General features: G+C 57.1%; 1 protein-coding gene across 1 annotated transcript; it reads right to left on the bottom strand.

Moving 5' to 3' along the window:
• Positions 1–1578: 1578 nt before the first annotated feature.
• Positions 1579–14015, bottom strand: SH3BP1 (SH3 domain binding protein 1). The gene is made up of 18 exons (XM_070453301.1): positions 13614–14015; positions 12477–12519; positions 12154–12258; positions 11150–11226; positions 10595–10706; positions 10419–10495; positions 9791–9929; positions 9186–9254; positions 8957–9047; positions 8443–8588; positions 7532–7643; positions 6815–6896; positions 6648–6728; positions 5990–6106; positions 5348–5445; positions 4893–5034; positions 3635–3729; positions 1579–2202 (listed from the first exon to the last, which is right to left on the bottom strand). Exons 1-18 carry the CDS (start codon positions 13670–13672, stop codon positions 1790–1792), a joined length of 2058 nt encoding a protein of 685 aa, XP_070309402.1. The 5' UTR covers positions 13673–14015; the 3' UTR covers positions 1579–1789.
• Between the last annotated feature and the right edge of the window lie 4230 nt (positions 14016–18245).

Genomic DNA, 18245 nt, shown 5'->3' with positions numbered 1-18245 from the left:
ACGTGTGATAGGGGAGGGGGGACCGGGATGGGGAATACATGTAAATCCATGGCTAATTCATTTCAATGTATGACAAAAACCACTGCAATGTTGTAAAGTAATTAGCCTCCAACTAATAAAAACAAATAGGAAAATAAAATAAAACGTGTGATAGGACCCCAGAAATTCTGATTTTAATTCCTTTGGGTGAGTGCTGGCTTTTTTTGATTTGTTTTTTAATCACCCAGGGATTCTACTGTGAGGCCAGAATGGAGAGGCACTGGGCTAGAGGCAGCTTGGTCCCTACTTGGTGAGGAATGTGTCACAATTCTAAGGCTGTCTGCCAACCTCTGAGAAGACTCTGAAGACTGGTCTGACCCCCAGGAGCAACTGGAGCTTCAAAGACCCGAGAAAAGGCACACCATCAGCCTCCGGGGCTTGTATTTTCTGTTTTTCATTGCCCTGGGCTTTTGCTCCTGACCTTTGCATAGGTGGTCTCCTTCATTTGAAATGTTCTTCCTTCTTCCTCTACCTGGCCAGCTCCTGAAAGACTGCCCCCTCCAAGAAGCCATCCTGACATCCACCCTAGACACACACACGGCCAGTGTGGGTTAAATGGCTTACTCCTAAGTGGGCTCTCATGGGCTCCTGGTGCCATGACACTTGATTTTTTTTTTTTTTTTTGCCCTGCCACACAACTTTCAGGATCTTAGTTCCCCGACCAGGGATGGAAACTGCACCCTTGGCAGTGAGGTCGGAACCCTGACCACTGGACCAGGAAACGGCCATGACACATGATTCTAATTGTCAGTTCTCCTGCCCGTTCCCAGGAGCTCCCTAGGCATAGGGCTGAGTTGGGACCTAGCTCAGAGTCTGGCACAGAGCATGGTCAGGGAATGTTTGAAGACAGGTTCATCCTTGCTCCCCAGGGAGCCTTCCCTGGGAACAGAGACCACTACAGGTGCGGGAAAACAGCAACGGCAGCCATGACTTACAGGGCACTTCTGTGTGCAAAGGCAGTGCTTTGGTCTTTAAAAGTGTCTCATTTAATCCTCACAACATTTCCGTGGTGGAAGTTGTTAAAGTGATTTCACATATGAAGAAAAGGAAACTCCAATTGCTCAGGATATGAGGGACAGGCTCTGGAATCAAGCAGACCTGGGCCAGGTCTATGCCTCACTTGCCATGTGACCTTGGTCACGTTCTTTCATTCTCCTCACCTGTAAGAGGTAATGGGATTTACTTCCCTGAAAGAGGATTAGATGGAACTCATGATAGAAAAGAACAATGTGTAGCAAAGAGTAAGCACTAAAAATGTTGGCTGTTACTATTTCAGACAAGAAAAAAGAAAGGAGGCAAAGAATAAGTAATTTTTTCCCCTTTTATCAAAGTGGCTTCTTTATTTCAAGGACAGAAAATAAAACTATCATTTGGGTAGCTGCTCCAGTTTTGTCCAAAATAATTTATTTGCCAGCCTTCCAAAAAAAAACCAATATGTTGGCAAGAGAAAAAAAAAATGTCCTGTGGGAGCAGGCAAGCCTCTGCTTCCTTCCGGAGGCTCCCCTGGGACCCTGCCAGAGAGCAGGGAGGTGGCTGAGGGGCCCCTGAGGCCCAGGGTGATCCAAGAGGAAAAGGTCTGGAAGTGGAGGACTGTCCTGAGTCCTTCTTGCCGTGGGGGCCGACCCAGCGGGCACCAAGGCACTTTAGGCAAAGGCTGGAGGCCCCCACCTTGGGAGGGTGAGGGCTGTGTCCTGGGAGGATGAGGTGGGAGGGAAGGGGTGCTGAGGGGTGTCGTGGGGGAGCTGTGGGCTCAGTTGGTCTCTGAGGCGAGGCTCCTGGGCCGGGCCTGAGGGGGGATGACTGGGGCAGTGGGGGCCCTGCCTGCAGCCTCAGGGGCCTCGCCCTCCTCAGGGGCCACCCCCAGGTCCACATGTGCAGGCGAGCTCAGACTGACCGGGCTGAGAGAGGCCGGACCTGGAGAGGCCGGGCTGGGGGAAGCTGGTGAGCGCCGGCTCTGACGCTGGGAAGGCTGGGGGGCAGTGGGAGGCAACGGGGGTGGCACCGTGGGGGCCCGGAGGCTGCTGCCAACCAGACGGCGGGGCAGCGCCCGAGGGGTCACAGGGCTGCCAGAGCCAGGAGGCAAGGGTGGCGCTGGAGGGGAGCTGCGGGTGCCAGAGACCTGGGGGGGCGGCATGGTGGGCCTGGCGGGTGCTGGGCGCTTGGCTGTGGAGGAAGGAAAGGGGTGGTTAGGCGTCTATACTGCCTGGGGCAAACCCCCAAGCTTGATGCCACTGCAAGAACTTTTATCTGCTGTCACTTCTGCCGGGAACAGGGTCCACACTGGCTGCTCATCATTCAGGCCTCTGTCCACGTCTGTCCTCAGCTTGAGGGCCCCTCCCCGACCTGGCCCCAGTTACTGTCATGTCTTCCAGTCATATTTTCTTCATGGGGGACTTCATGTCCTCTAAAATGATCTTGTCAGTTTTAATTCTGCTCCCTTCCTTCTTGTCTCCCTGACTAGAACGCAAACTAAGTGAGGCCATCTTCTGTCCAGCTGGCTGGCACAGCGCATGGGTGACACAGAGTAGGCGCTCAGTACCTATTTGCTGAATAAAGAAATGCCACCTGTCCCACTGGCCAGCTGGGTCCTCCTCACTCCCCGCTCAGAAACAGGGCTTCTGAGCCCTGCTCAGAAGTGGGGGTAGGGCTGCCCCACCTCAGAGTTGTCTTCATGGTCCAACCTTGCAAGGCAGCCAAGGGGCTGGGTGGGGCCAGGACAGCTAGGCTCTGCTCCAAGCTCTGCCTCTACCCACCGGGGGACTTGCCCCCTGGAGCCTCAGTTTCTTCATCGCTGAGATGGAGTGACAGCTTTGACTTCCCAGGGCTGCCGTGAGGATGAGCCCAGGTGATGCTATGACAGTCCTTTATCTTTTCCTCTGGTGAGCTAACATCCCATCTGTCCCCACCCCTTCCAGGAAAAGTGGCTAGAAGCCCCCTCCTGTAAGAAGGTCCCTGTGTGACCTGCTAGCTCCAGCCGGTCCAGAGCTTCCTGCTCCATCCACTGCCATCCAGGTAGAAAACTCTAGCGTCTCCTGGGCCGGACCTTTCAAGTGTCCTAGTCACCCTGGCAGATTCTCCACTTGAACCCCTGACCTTCTCACCTGCCTAACTTTAGGCCACTTCAACATGTAATTGCACCAAAGAGGCACAGAAGGAGACCACCTAACCACCACCACTGCCACCCCTTCATTCACTGTGCTTTGAAGACCCCACTTCCCTCTGCACTCCGTGATCCCAGGGCTTCTTGAGGGACTGGACTCCACTGCCCTAAACACTCACAGTCACTACTTATGGAGCATTTACTGGGTGCTGAGTATGGGCCAGGCAGCCCCATTTAATTCTCTAAATAGCTTCAAGGTAGGTGCGGTTATTGTTCCATTACACAGAGGAAGAAGCTGAGGCACAAACAGGTGAAGTCACCTGTTCAAGGTCACAGAGCTAGAATCTGATCCCAGAGTGTCAGGCAGAAAACCCAGGCCCTTAGCCCCCTGGATTCCATGCCTCCCCTGGCTGTCTGAGAACATGGGACAGTATGAGATTGTTGATCCCTCTCCCTGCCCACCCTCTGCCCCTTCTCCTCCCATGGCCAACTCACTCCTCCGAGCCATCTCCTCTGCTGGGGCGGCCGCCTCTGGGGGGCTCCGACTGACCTTGGGGGAGGTTGGTCTGTGGGGCATCTCGGACTCTGCCCTGCGAGGGAAGGAGAGGGTCAGGGTCAGCCATGGCATCTCCCAGAGGTCTCCAGGCATCCAGGGGTGTCTCCCAGCCAACAGGCTGAGTCTGGGTCCTCCTGGAGCTGTTCCCCACCACCCTGTGGCTGGGCCTGGGGTCTGAAAAGATCCTCTAGCATTGGCCAGAGTTTGCATCCACTGAGCCCTGGCTGCTGTGTGCTACTGTGACAGTGTCCATGGTCCCCCATGTGGCCAGGATGGGGGCAGAAAGTCAGCTCCCAGCCTCCATGCGACCTGCTTTTAAAAGTAATTAATTTGGCCGGGTTGGATCTTAGTTGTGGCACTCAGGACCTTTCGTTGTGGTGCACGCACTCTTGAGTTGTGGCTCACAGGCTCAGTCAACTCTGGGGCCTGTGGGATCTTAGTTCCCCAACCAGGGATTGAACCCATGCGCCCTGCATTGCAAGGTGGATTCTTAACTACTGGACTACTAGGGAAGTCCCAGCCTCCATGTGATTTTTGTGGGATGTTTTGACCACTAGAAGCCACAGAGCGGATGAGAAGCAGAGGAGGAAGCCATGGCTCATTCCTGGCTCTGCTTTATTGGCTACCCCTTGGGGAGGCCCTTCCTGACCCCTGCTTTCTTGATCCCTGTTTCCTACTTGACCACCCGGCCCTGTTCTACTGTTCTTCGTAGCACACATGATGGGCTGACATTATACTGGTGTTCTGGATGATTCTGTCTCCCACCCCTTGGAATGCAAGCCCTAAGGGCAGCATGTGTCTGTCTTCTTCACCTAAGGAAATTCACGTTCTGGGCTCCAGCAGTCTATGATAACTGAGCAATACCCACTGGGTAAGAAGGCAGTATACCACCATGCAGCCCTTCTTCCAGTTTAAAGGATCAAAGACTGGAAAGTATGGTATTTACAAATTCCAAAAGGCTCAGTTCTCTAAATCTCCAGGACCTGAAACAGTGCCTGGCACAGAGTATTCGGTAAAGAGCTATATAAGACAGCAGGGAACACATCAGAGGCTGAGAAGAATATGCCTGAGTCCTACCCACTCTAAACTGGGAAACCTGGTCTTTGGGAGGATAATAATTCTATTTCCTAAAATGTTCTTGGATGCCCTGAGAGATAGTGCCTCTGGCTGGGCATCTTCGGGCCCATCAGTCCTTACCTTTCCTTGGTAGCCACTAAGGCTGGGACAGCGGCCGGGGTGGGTGTGGGAATCGATGGAAGCTCCTCAGAAGCCGGCATGTCGCTGACCTTGTCCTGGGGGGCAGGCGCTGAGAACAGGCCCGACACATTGAAGTTGATATCTGCAGACAGAGGGGGCAGGTCTGAACTTTCAGAGCTTCCACCGGCCTCTCCACCACGGCAGGCATCAGGACCACTTTCCCTTTCTCCTGATGTTATCTAGACTGTGTTTCGCCTTCCTACTCCCAGGTGGGCCTCACAGCAATCCCACAAAGCACGCACAATCATCCCCATTTTACAGATGAGAAACTGAGGCTCGGGGGGAGAAGTCATTTCCTCCAGGCCTCCTGGTGAGTTTGCAGGGCTGCCAGGGACTGAAACAGAGTCTGGAGGGCGCCAAGTTGGATGGATCGTTCACAAAGACAGGAGCTTTACCTCCAGGAAAGAGGGTGTCGGTGTTCTGTATCAGAGCCTCGACCACGCCTACCACCTGGATGGATGAGACCGAGGCTGCATCCAGCTGGGCCAGGTCCCTGGGACAAAAAGAGAGCCAAAGTGAGTCATCATTTAGCAGTCTAGTGACCCCAACTCTCTGGGCCTGTGCTGGGTGCTGGGGACACAAGGATCAATCCTTCCGCCATCCGTGGCCGGGTGAATTACAACCCCTCACATATCACACTTTACAGTTTATAATACATTTCTCTATTTATTATCTCATCAAATTCCCAAAGAAAAAATTCTCAATGTTTGTCTAGTTTCTCTCCAACTTACAAGTAAAGAAATGAAGGTCCAGAGTGACTTTATAAGGTTCATCCCTGGAAGATTGGAGGGGTGAGGCTAGAACCAGATCTCTGGCTCCTGCAACAGGCCACTAAGCACCCCATTAAAGCCATTACCCAGAATGTCTATCTCTGAAGCCCTGTGGGGTCCATGATCCCATGATTCTCACAGCAGCCTTGACAATAGAAGTTGCTCAACCCACTCCAAGGATGGAGAAACTGGGGCCCAGGGGGAAAATAAACAGATGTTGAAACGGGGGGCAAGACTGCCACCTTCCCCCAATCCACAGCCCCTCACCCTTCTTTCTCAGGGGGCCACAGTAGGTTGGGCCCCAGGACAATGGCGATGTTGCTGGGTGTCATCTTGTTCACCTCCTGCTCCTCGGCCAGCTGTGCTAGGAACTTCATCAGATACCTGGGGGGTGGGAAGGAGGCTTGGACCAGTGGCCGGATATCTTAGGCCATGAATACCCATGGATGCCCCCAAGACCTGAGACCTTCCCAACCAACCCAGGGTTTCCAAAGAGCAGCAAAGACACCACATGGGACATTTAAACATTTTTTTACTAGTTACACCAGCCGACCTACTGAACACCACCTCCATTGCGGGCACTAAGTTGCGAACCCCCCAGCCGCCCTACAGAGCTGGGACTGTTATGTTCCATGTCTTCCACGTGAGGGCGCCAAGGCACAGAGAATTAAATTGCTAGCCCAGGACCACAGGGTGGCAGAAGAACGATCTAAAGCCATTGGGTGGGGGTTCAAGCTATATGTTCAGTTCAACATCTAGTATTAAAAACACATGGTTAATACATCAGAGCTGTATTTTCAGAAATATTGCCTAGTACAAGGGGGGAGGACTCCAGCCCAGAGCCCTGAATGGCCAGCTGGGCTTTGGCTGGGGAGGCCAGGGAGGAGGGGGGTAGTAGGGGTGGTGGGGTGGGGGGTGGGACTACCTGAGGTTGCTGAGGTTCTCGTGGGGCAGACGGCTGCACACCTCCTGGAGGGCCTCCAGTCGGGCTCCCGGCTCCTTCAGGCTGGGGAGGAGGAAAGACCGGGTGAGCCTGTCCTGAACGGCCTATCTGCAGCCTAGTCCTCCCCAGCACACGCTCCTCATCCTCACCTGGCTGCCCTCATCCAATCATCATAGAGGTCAAAGGTCATCAGGGGCTCCGGCAGCTCCCGCAGGTAGGACTTAAGGGCACCTGGAGTGGTGGCAGGGACTCAGACTCAGCCCCCAAAGCCCCCACCTTTACCCCCAGCGCCTGGCTCTCTCCATGTTAGGAACCTGTAGCTCTTGTTCATACTAACATGTCTAGGTCTAACCCTGATGCTGAAGCTGAAACTCCAATACTTTGGCCACCTGATGTGGAGAACTGACTCATTTGAAAAGACCCTGATGCTGGGAAAGATTGAAGGCAGGAGGAGAAGGGGATGACAGAGGATGAGATGGTTGGATGGCATCACCGACTCAATGGACATGAGTTTGAGTAAACTCCGGGAGTTGGCAATGGATAGGGAGGCCTGGCGTGCTGCAGTCCATGGGGTCGCAAAGAGTCGGACATGACTGAGCGACTGAACTGAACTGAACTGAACTGAATAGTTTCTTTGGGTCACAAGCACTCTTGAGAAAATGATGAAGCCTAGTGATCTTGTCCCCAGAAAAATATACACACGTTTCAGGGGGCTGACGATGGACCCCATGTTAAGGATCCCTATGCCTGCTCAGGTGTCTTCTTGGCAGAGGCCTTAAACTAAACTATCATGGGACCATCTCAGGCAGCTTCAGGGGAGGGCCCTGGGGGAAGGCCCTCCACCCAGGGCTCCTCAGTGCAGGTACCTGCCACAGCGTGGGGGTCAGAGCAGAACTCCTGCAGGCTGCGGGGGTCCGAGGCCATGGTCTGCTTGAGGCGCTTCAGCACCGACGCTCCGGCGGCCAGACGGAAGAGGCCCTGGGGGGCAAGAGGGGGGCAAGTGGGGGTCACAGAGGGGTTGGGGTGGGGGCAGGACCCCCAGCGGGAGGCCCTGGCCCACTCACGGCCCAGGGAAAGGCCTCGGGGGCCCCCTGGGCTGGTGGGCAGAGCGAACACCACTGTGTCCATGGCTCCTCTCAACTCTCAAGGTCTAGGATTCTGAACAAAACGAGAAGCCTGGGAGGAGCTGGGAAGTCATGAGGAGACTGGAGTCTAGACAGAAGTGGAGGGACAAGAGGCCCCGCAGGACTGTCCTGAAGCCTAGGTTTGTCTTTGAAGTGTGATCCACCTCCTAAAGGTCTGTCCTCAGGAAAGCAGCCGATGTGCTAGCAGGACCGAGATGCATAGGACAGATAAGGGCAGCATGGGGCTGTGACTCACGTGGCTTCCCTGGCTTCTCCACTAACCTTCTCACCTGCCACTGGGCACGCCTACCCACTGGCCTCTGTCTACCTCTTGCAAAATGGAGCCAATTTTGCAAGAGGTAGGGCTTGCAAAAATGGAGGGCTCCCTGTAAGGTTTACTGGGGTAATGCAATGGAGCAAGGAGTGCAAAGGGTTGACAGCACAGGGCCCGGTCCATGTGAGCATCACTAAGGGGGAGGTGGCATCAGTTCAACCGCAGGAGGCCACGCCTTTTCTTGGCACCCGGGCGCTAATGGTGGGATTACACCCCAGCACAGGCATGGGTGGGAGGTGTGGGCCCAGGCAACGTGTGGGAGGGGTGGGACCGGATGAGGGGCCCGTGCTCCTTCCCCACCTGCCCCAGCGAGCCCCACCTCTTCCTTCATGCCCTCAGAGAGCAGCATCATGACGCAGGCCTCGATGGGCAGGGCGATGTCCCGGCCCAGCTCTCGGAGGTGGGTTCCCAGAGGCACCCCATACACCCTGGAGAAGGGGGCGGCCGTCATCGAGGGGGAGGGGTCTGCAGGGACGAGATAGATCAGCGGCCCAGGGTCCTCCCACCTCTGAGCAGCCAGGTCAGGGGGCTTCCACCTCCCTCCTGACCACCCACAGGACACATCCTGAAACCATCCCACACATCTCTGCAATCTGCCCACCTCCACTGCCTCCATCCCAGCCCAGGCCTCCGTCACTTCCCTTCTGCCTCCTAACAGGTCTCCATCCTGCCCCTTCATTCTATCCTGCATGCAGCTGCCAGAGCAATCTCTCCATCACAAATCTCATTGAGCCCTCCCCTGGACAGAATTCATCTCAGGCTCCCCAGTGCCTTTCGGGATGGAGTGCAAGTTTCTTAACAGGCCCTGAGCAGGGTGGGGGTCAGGTCCCCACCTGTTTGGCTGTGGTTCTCCTTCAGCTCAGCCAGGGCCGTGTCCAGCGAGCTCAGAGACTTGCGATGATAATCGGCCTGAATCTCCATAAGCTGTGGGGACAAGAGGGAAGTGAGGGAAGCGGAGTCTCCCCCAGGGGCCACAAACGCAGACCCTTCCCTCCCACCACCTCGGGGGAGATTTCAGTGGTCCCTGAGCTCCGGGTGGCTGGAGTCTGGTCTTGAACTCACGTGGATGAAGTAGTTGGCATAGTTGTCCTCCTTAGTAGCAAAGTGGTACAGGTCGGCCAAGTACTCATCCTTGGGGACAAAGAGAGCAGGGCTTGTACCAGGGACGCTGGGGCCTGCTGGGGAAGCTTGGAGCGGGTAGAGGTTTGCCCAAGTTGTACGGGAAGGTAGGAGTCCACTCTGCTCTCGCTCTGCCAAGGTTTGCTCCTGGGCCAGCCCACGGGAACCCCTCCGAACCCTTGAGGGGCTCTTCTGTTCCTCTTCTGTGTCCATATATCCTCAGCCCAGTGCTCTGTATCACTCACCACTCTTTCATTCACTCACCCTCCATTCATTCACTCAGCCAACACGCCAAGATTCTCCCCTCCTGCCCTCCTCCCCATCCCCTCCTGCCCAGGTGTTATAGGCATGATACGGACAGAAGCAGCTACCAGGTCATGGCTGAGTACACAGACCCCGGAGCCTGGCAGCCCGGATCCAAATCCTGGCTCGGCTGCTTCCTAGCCACGTGGCCTGGGGCAGGTCGCGTCACCTCTCGTCACCTGTGAAGTGGGGACGGCACCCACCCCCGCCGCCTGCACATCCAGGAAGCCGCCAGTGCCCCTCACCTTGCACTGCTCCACCTTCCTCTTCAGCTCCTCCTCCTCCTCCTTCAGCGTCTCCACCTTGTTGGCTGTGGTGGTGTGGCTGCCCGGGCCGCCACCCAGGCCCTGACCGCTGCCAGAGTTCTTAGCCACCTGACTCAGCCTGAGGAGCATCCCAAGGTGGGATGGTCACTGTCCCCATGGCATGTCCAGAGCCAAGTGCCCCTCCATCGGCCCGACCCCACAGGATTCTGGGGGTTGATAGACATAAATCCCAGGGCGGCATAGGTCTGGGGTCTCGGCTTGGCGCGGGCACAGCTTTGGGGCGCCCCCCTGGTGGTGGGCTCAGTGATCCTAGCCACACACCTCCAGAGTGGAGGGTGGGGGCCCTCCAGGGTTCTTGGAGGGTTGTTGATGGCTGTCCCAGGTTTTGGGGTTACCTCCAGCAGGCACAAGCATGTGCACAGAGGCCCCCTCGCATGCACCATCACCATATGTCTTCCTAAGCCCCAGGTGTGTGCACAAGGACACACACTGTACCCCTAAGGACCCTGCAGTGTCCTCCTAGTGGGGGAGGGGTCTTGAACCTCTGTGGCCACATCTGTACGCTGACCTAGGCGTGAACCACCCCCCTTGAGGCTGTGGCTCCCACCTGCTCTTGAGCGTGTTCCAGTCGGACACCAGCTTCTGCAGGCTTTTCTTGTGCTTGAGGATGGCTGGCAGCTCCTCCTGGGGGCAGGTGTGGGTAGGAGGTGGGGGTGGGGGTTCAGCAGGCTGCAGAGGTGGGGGCTGGGGGAGCTGGGGGCAGAAGGTGGGGAGGGGGGTCACCTCGCTCAGCCGGTTGAGTGGCTGCAGTACGTCCCTCTCCAAGGTCATCTCAAACTCGGCCAGGATGCGGGCCAGCTGGTTCTGAATGACACAGCTCATCTCCAAGGCCTTCCTGTGGATACAGAACCCAGTGGGCCCGGGCTCCCACAGCTCCTCACCCCCTCTGGAGAGACTGAGGGCCTCCTCCCTCCCTATCACCTCCTGTCTCTTCTTTTTTACAAAATTCTTTTGACCATGTGCATGGCATATGGGATCTTAGTTCTCAGACTAGGGATCGAACCTGCAGCTCCTGAATGGGCAGTGTGGAGTCTTAACCACTGGACTATTAGGGAAGTCCCGACCTCCTGTCTGTTCTGTCTCTCCTTCATCTTCACCGAACCCAATGCCCTCCCAGACCTGGCTGCCCTCACTGACCTGGACACTTCCCAGCCCAGGACCGCTCCCCAGCCTGGTCATCCGTCTACAGCGGGTGCCCTCTCTGACCGGGACCTTCTCCCAGCCCAGATCCCTCCTCGGCATCTCCAGCTGAGGGCTGAGGGCCCTGTCCGTGCTCACCCCATGCTGGAATCGGGGTCCAGCTCCTTGAAGCTCTCGGCCATCGTGGTGGACAGAGCCATGAGGGGAAGCTTCTTCTGCAGGGAGGGGCAGGATGGCTGTGAGCACGAGTGTGCATGCTTGCTGGCTGCCCCCTCCCAGAAGCCACTTGACTGGGCAGGAAGGAAAGCCCGAGTCCTGTCACTGGATGGAACACTAAAGACAGGGCACATGGAGCTCACCTGCGGTCCACGCACAGTTAGAGGGGGAGTGGGGAGCCAGGAACGCAGCCTCGGAGTGGACCCTTACCCCTACCGCAGAACCTCTGTTGCTGACCTAGCTTCTGAGGAATTCAAAACTCTCCATGGCTCCCTATTGCCTGGCCATACTGAATGGTTGTCTGATTATAAAACATGCCTCCCACATCCCTAGCTAGTGTTGTGGAGAGCACAGCAGTTTAGGTCAGGGAGACCAGAGTTCAAATCTCGGTTTCGCCACGTACTAGCTGTGTGACCTTAAACGAGTCACTCTACCTCTCCATCTCCATTTCCTCCTGCAGACAGTGCTAATAAAGGCAGCCTCCTCCCATGGCTGTTTTCGGCATTCAGTGAGGCAAGGCATGGACATATCTTAGCAACAGACTAGCCGTAATCAGTCCGTAAATACTGGCTGCTGATTAATACTAGTGAGTAACAAAATCCAGTTCAAATGCCGCTTCCTTCAGGAAGCCCTCACAGGCTGCCCAGTAGAGAGCACCTGCTCGGTGCTGACTGGAAAGAGAAGTTCAGGTGATCAGGGGCCTGGCTTTGGTGCAGAGGATTGGTGCTAAGGGGGTGGGGTCAAGAAGGGGAGGGGAAGAAATAGGACCTCATGAGTGAGGGCCCGGAAGGGCCTTGGGACAGAGCAACCTCCACCCCATTGGTGCCGGAGACTCAGACTAGCAGGAAGAACCCAGCCCCAACCTCACTGTCCCACTGGACCGAGATGTCCTGCCCAGGCCCCTCCTCACTGGGACCCCCACTTACCACCCGCTTGTCCATTTCCGCCCCGCTCTGGCCCTGCAGACAGGCCTGCAGCCGTTTGTGGACATTGTGGGCTGCTCGCTTAGCTGGCTCCAGCCGCTGCTCTACCTGGGGTTACAGATCATGGGGGGCTGTCATCCCCCATGCCCCACTGCCCTCTTCTCCCCCAGAGCAGAAACTATCTTTCTCTCGCTCTTCTTGGGGACCCCATGGCCAACAGCGTGGGAATGACTCAACTCGGGGCCCCCACTGGCATCCCCGCCCGGGCCTCCGAAGACAGCCTGTATGGACCTGCCCTGCCACCCGCTGCCGGCCCAGGCACGTACCTGCTGCAGGTCCTCACCCAGGAACTCTGCAGTCTCCGGGGTGCTGCAGTGGGGAGAGAGCTTCTGCTGAGCGGGCCCAAGTTAGGAAACCCCCTGCCTCCTCCTGCCCCCCTCCCCAAACAGGGCACCTAAACTCCAGTTCCACCCAGTGCCCCTCCCAGTCAGGCCGCCCTGGGTGGCCCGCCTGCTCAATCCCAGTCGGAACACATTCCGTGGGGGCGGGAATGGGATACTGGGCTTTTTCCTCCTCCACCCAGGGCTGTGTCCTGAGACAGGGCGGACGAAACTGAAGCGGGGACTGGAGGAGTCTCTCTCTTCTGCTGACCCGGGGAGAGGAGGGTTGGGCTGGCCCCAAGAACGGGAAGTGTGCAAGCTCAGACTCCCGAGCTGCTGGTCACACAGGACTCTGGACTGTGGTGGCCGGTAGGGGCCCAGGACATGTGCACACACTGCGGCTCAGAGAAAGGTGGCCTAGCTGCTCACGCTTGCACAGGCATCTGTGCGGGTCTGTGGATACCCAGTCCCCTCCCCTGGGGGGACCCCTGCCCAGCGCAGGGGTAAGAGGAGAGAAGGCAGGCTCTGGGAGCTCCCTATATTTCCGGCCTCCACCCCACCAGCCCAGAGGTTTGTGGACTTGGGGATGTTTCCACCTGAGGCTATGAAAAGCAGAAGCAAGACAGAGAAACAGGAGGCCTCTGGGCTGGCGGTGGCAGGAAGAGGCGCAGGGCAGGACAGGGGCAAGCCCCTCCTTCCATTGCTGCCTGGACCCTGTCTTCTGCTCCACCCAAGTCTGGGTCCCTGAGCGACCCTCACTCCCCTGGGCAACCAGATATGGTTAACATCCCCATTGTACAGAGGTGACAAGTGAGGTCGGGGAGGACCATCCACCTGGGGGCTCCTAGAGACAGAGAAGACCCAACATCCTTGATCCTCCTCCACCCACCCTCCAATGAGAGCTGGGGGTTCCCCTGCCCCAAAGGCCAGGGCCTGCTCCTCCTGCTTTGGAGGTGGGGGTGGCTTTCGGAGGAAGGAGGAGAGGTGGCCAGTCCAGCTGGTGGTGGCTGTCCAGCTCTCCTCGGCCTCCCCGGAGTCCTGCCGGGGTGAGGATGGGGCTGGGAGGAAGGAGTTGACACTCACCGTCCCAGGCTGCCCGTGTGGGCCAGTTGCCGCATGCGATGCAGCTGCCTCTTCATCATCTTGGGGGCGGGCTAGAGGCCGCGGGGTCACGGTGGGGGTCGAGGGCCCGGCAGCCCCCGGCCCAGCCTGCCTCGGCCCGCGGCTCCTCTCTCGCCCCGGATGGGTGGGCGGCGCTCCTCGCTTCCTGGGCCAGCCGCGCTCTCGCTGCGGCTCGCTCTCTCCTCCCCCGCTGGCGACTCCGCCCCCGGCCCCCAGGTCACTCCTCTCTCCCAAGTTTGTTTTCTCGCTCTTTTCGCGTCTTCCAGGCCCCTCCAGGCCACCCTCGCCGGTCCCGGCGAGTGTGGGTCCGCCGGCCGTCCGGCGATCCACAGGTTGTGTACGCGGCCCCTCCTCCCCGCTCCGCCCCGCCCAGCCCCGGTGGCGGGAAGCAGGTAAGCCCGTTCCTGCCACCGCGCCTGCCCGGCTTGGCTTCCTGGGTTCCTGCCCCGCCCACTGGCCTGCGGGCCAAGGTATAAATAACCTCGGCACCCTCTTAAAAGAGACACAGGGTTCCATGCTTAGGAGTCAGAGACCAAGAACAGGTCCATCCGGGCTTCCCAAAAGGATGCTGTCCTACCACTCATTTCCCAAAGGACCCCCTGGCCACCTGGAGCCAAAGGTCAGCCTCCTCTCCCCTGCTGGAAGATGATTGGCTGGACGCTTTGGCGTCCTGGGGCCACCTGGCTGTGGTGTGCCTTCGGACCAGTCCCTGGAACTCTGGCCTCACTGCCTCTAATGGCCTGTGGGTCAGCTGTCCTGACCCTGCCCACCTGGAAAAGTGGACGAGATACCCCTTCCTGCTCCTGCAGCACCCATGTTTCTGCTCCCATCGCCCCCTTCATGGGGGTGCCCACCTTCCTTCAGCCACGGCAGACCCTCTCAGAGCAGCTCGCTACCACCCTGCTCTATTCCGGCCTCAACATGGAGTTTCCTCCATCTATGAAGTCCCTTCTTTGGGAGGACTTCCTCAGCCCTGACTTCTTGTGAGGCAGTGATTTGGCTGATGCTCTGACCTCCCCAAACTCAGTAGTAGTTATTTCTTTGACCCTCCGCCCAAAACAGACTTGGACATACAGTAGATGCTTGATGCATGTGGGCTCAGTCACTTTTCAGTCATGTCCAACTGTTTGCAACCCAATGGACTGCAGCCCACCAGGCTCCTCTGTCCATGGGATTCTCCAGGCAAGAATACTGGAGTGGGTTGCCATGTCCTTCTCCAGGGAGATGCTCCATAACTGCTAGTAAACTCAAGATGAGTGCCTTTGGGAAACACTAGGCTCTCCTTACTCTGAACCTCTGCACCCGTTGGGCATCAAGAGCTCCGAGGGTGGGGGGCAGGGGGTCTGAGGTAGACTGGTTGACTCACTGCTCTCTGTCTTGTTAGAGCTTCCATTCACTTTGAGGGTTACTCGAGCACCTACTACTGTGTGTGAGAGGGCAGACTGGGGACTTCTGAGAGGAGAGCCTCCGATTTGGACATCTTGACACATTCCCAGTGCCCAGCATGGGCCCTGGCACACAGTGGGCATGCGCTGGACACTGGCTGCCCTGCCCCTCCACTCTCCAGAGGGAGAGCAGGCAGGCCCTAGCAAGGTGGGGAGGGGCTGCGAAGGGAAGCTGAATGTGGAATCCTAGCTGGAAGTTGGGAGGTTGTTGGATCAAAGGCTCAGGCCAGGATGAGGGGATCAATCCCAGGCTAGGTTTCCTTGCCTACTTCTCTTCTCCCAGCTGGAAGGCCCCCCATGAGGGGATTCTCGAGGAAGGCAGGGCTTGACAAATGCCTTGATGGAAAGAGACATCAGAGTCCAATGTAGACTTGGCTTCTTAAGATGTGGGGCTGCTCCTTGCAATGTCTGCATTCTAGTTCTAGCCTCTCCACCTTCGCCACTGGACTTCATGGTGACTCAGTTTCCCCTGTCTCTGCAGTGGTTGCAACCAGCTATATGTAGAATTAAGAAACAGAAGACTCCCAAGACAGCAACTTGACACCAGGTGCCACTGTCCTGGCATCTGGGAAACTTCCAGGCTACGTGGGGTCCCCACCCTGTTCCAGCCTTGCCTTTGGCCCAGACCATACTGGCCTGGACTTGATCACTTCCCCAGCTGTTCTGGAGGGCCTTGAGGGCAAGTCGTGGCTTGTACCTCTGTCCTTCCTAGTTTTACCTGAGGCTGAGCCCCCAGCTCCAGCTTAAGGAGGGTTCAGTCCCTGTGGACTGTAGCAGCAGCTGCTGTGGAAACAACTGAGCCATATAATCAGGCCACCTGAACTCTGAGCCTCCCCTCTGGGCTTCAGACTCCCCTCCAACCAAAGCTAAGAGCCTTTGCAGGAAGGGCACCTGGCTCCTCTGTGTCCAGCCTGGGTGGCACTGACATACCTTTTAGCTGGGTAAGGGGTATATTTTAGGGTATATTTAAGCTCGAGCACACTCAGATCATCAACAATCATATAAAGGTTTGAAGCCCTTGTAGTTGGAGCATAAGCTATTCCTTCGAAGGATGTTGTCATCAGAGACTTTCACAGAGGTTTCAATCTGTGAATGTTGAGATCATAGTTTTAGAACTGCATATGTGGGACCACAGAGGTCACCAGCCAATGACTTGCTGGAGTGTCCTCCTGATGAGGTCCTGCGTCTTGTCTGGCTCACGCTGAATTCAGGGGCTGAACAACGTGCCACAGTCACAGGAGCCCAACAAACAGCCAACTTGAATGGCAAGTGAAGACACTGCATCAATGGACATTTATTTCCAGCCCAGAGACGGCAGGAACAGAGCTTACTGGTGTGGACAGAGCTGGCTAGCTGGGCTCAGCCTTTCACTAGCAGGGTGACCTGAGCTGAGGCAGTTCACCTTCTTGAGCCTTTGCTCACTTGAGGATAATAATAGCATCTACCTGATAGGGTGTTGTGTTAAATAAATTGATACGTAAAATGCATAAGACAGTGCCTGACCCTGTTTATTACTCAGCCTGCAAAGTCAGGAACAGAAAGATCCTTTAACCCCCATTCCTGCCTCAGTTGCCCCCTTGCCCTCTGTGTCCTGCTAGGTGGGGACAATGGCACTTATTGTCAGATACTCTAGCATCTTCTCCAGTGAGGTTGGGATCATGGGGTTTTATAGGTGAGTAGACCCAGGCTCCTGGCCCACGTCCCTGGCCGGCTAAATGGTAGAAGCCAAGTTAGGAAGCAGATTCGACAGGCTCCAAAACAGCCACGTGCTCTCCTGCTGCGCCAGATGGCACTGCCTGGAGACTCCAGAAATGCTGGTCCCTGCCCGCCCCCGCCTCCCGCCTTAATCCCCGTGGCTGCTTCAGGAGGCTTAGCAGCTTCAGTGCAGATTGTCTGCAAAAACCTGCGACGGCCTGGGAAGCGCCCGCTGCTGAAGCTCCAGCAGGATGTGGGCAGGGAGGCCAGTGGCTGGCGTCGAGGTGGTGGTAGCAGGGGTCAGCGGTGGGGCCACAGAACCGAGCAAAAACATCCCCTTTTAGACACTTGACAAAGTGTCTGTGGCCGGATCGGTGCTGCCCTCCATGTGGAGGCTTTTGCCCGGAGCAGCTAAGCAGGTGGCCGTCATTTCTGCGGCTCCAGAAATGTCCTCAAGCCAAAAGGACTTCCAAGGAAATCCTGGGTGGAGCTGGGGCAGGGACACACCACAGTCCCGACAGCCCTGGAGAGCATGTGCCCTCAACCCTGGCCCTGGGGGACAGCACTTGCCAGTGGTGAGGAGGGTGGTGATGTGCAGTCAGGGTGGTCGCCTCCCAGGACTGCTGGTCACATTTGGGCCCTAACATGTGCCCTCGGGCACTGGATAAGCTCCCCAAGCCTCAAGTTTCTTACTTTCATGGGGCTGGAGGGAGGGGCTGCTTGCTCCAGGCCTAGCGAGGCACCAGGTTAGGCCGGCTTCCCTCTTATCTACCTTGCTGGCCTGGAACCCTGCCAGGGGGCCTGTGGAGGATGCGGGCAGGGGCATCAGGGAACAGCAGAGACAGGCTCTCTGGGCGAGCGGTGGCCTCTGGCTCTCTTGGCTGCTATGAAGGGATGAGCAGTGTTCTGTGCTTTCTCTTAGGAAAGCAGCTGCCTCCAGCCGCACAAAAAGAAGTGGAAGTGTGGCTTTGAGGCCTGGGAAGTCCCACTGCTCCTGGGGTGGAGGGGGGGTCACCCTTAAGGAGGTAAAGAATACTTCCTTGTGTCCCCCTCTCCCAGCCTGAGGGCTCCAGAGGCTCTGGACCTGTCTAGATTGACACCCGGTATTTGGGGATGATGCAACAGGTGGTGGAGGCAAAGGGTCCCCTCCTCTGATTAGATCTGTCTGGCCCCTCAGACAGATGCAGGCTCATGGGGCACCTCCAGCTCCCGGTGGCCATGCTCCTGGCTCAGGGGTCTGATGACAGGGCCGCTCAGGAGGCACTTGGCGGGACGGACAGGCAGACAGCTGATGGGTAGACTGGATCAGGGAAGGGTGGTCCAAAAGTCTGAACAGATCTCCTTGTCCCTGTGATCACTGGAAGTCGACGGCCGGGGGGCCCTTTGGCCCAAGGATTCTTCAGACGGGCCTTACAGCTCACTGAGTCCCTCCCACATTTTCAAACAAGGAACC

This window comes from Odocoileus virginianus, chromosome 23, assembly GCF_023699985.2.
Source record: "Odocoileus virginianus isolate 20LAN1187 ecotype Illinois chromosome 23, Ovbor_1.2, whole genome shotgun sequence".
Classification (NCBI taxonomy): Eukaryota; Metazoa; Chordata; class Mammalia; order Artiodactyla; family Cervidae; genus Odocoileus; species Odocoileus virginianus.
Note: the sequence above shows the minus strand (reverse complement) of the source record. Positions and strands in the feature narration are given on the sequence as shown.

What these genes read in the sequence shown, in the direction of transcription:
- SH3BP1 (XM_070453301.1), bottom strand. Translation starts at nt 13,672, where the DNA reads ATGATGAAGAGGCAGCTGCATCGCATGCGGCAACTGGCCCACACGGGC. An exon ending in TGGCCCCCTGAGAAAGAAGG is followed by an intron (nt 5,446 to 5,989) that starts GTGAGGGGCTGT and finishes TTTTTGTCCCAG; the next exon opens with GGACCTGGCCCAGCTGGATG. An exon ending in TTAGTGGCTACCAAGGAAAG is followed by an intron (nt 3,730 to 4,892) that starts GTAAGGACTGAT and finishes CTTCCCTCGCAG; the next exon opens with GGCAGAGTCCGAGATGCCCC.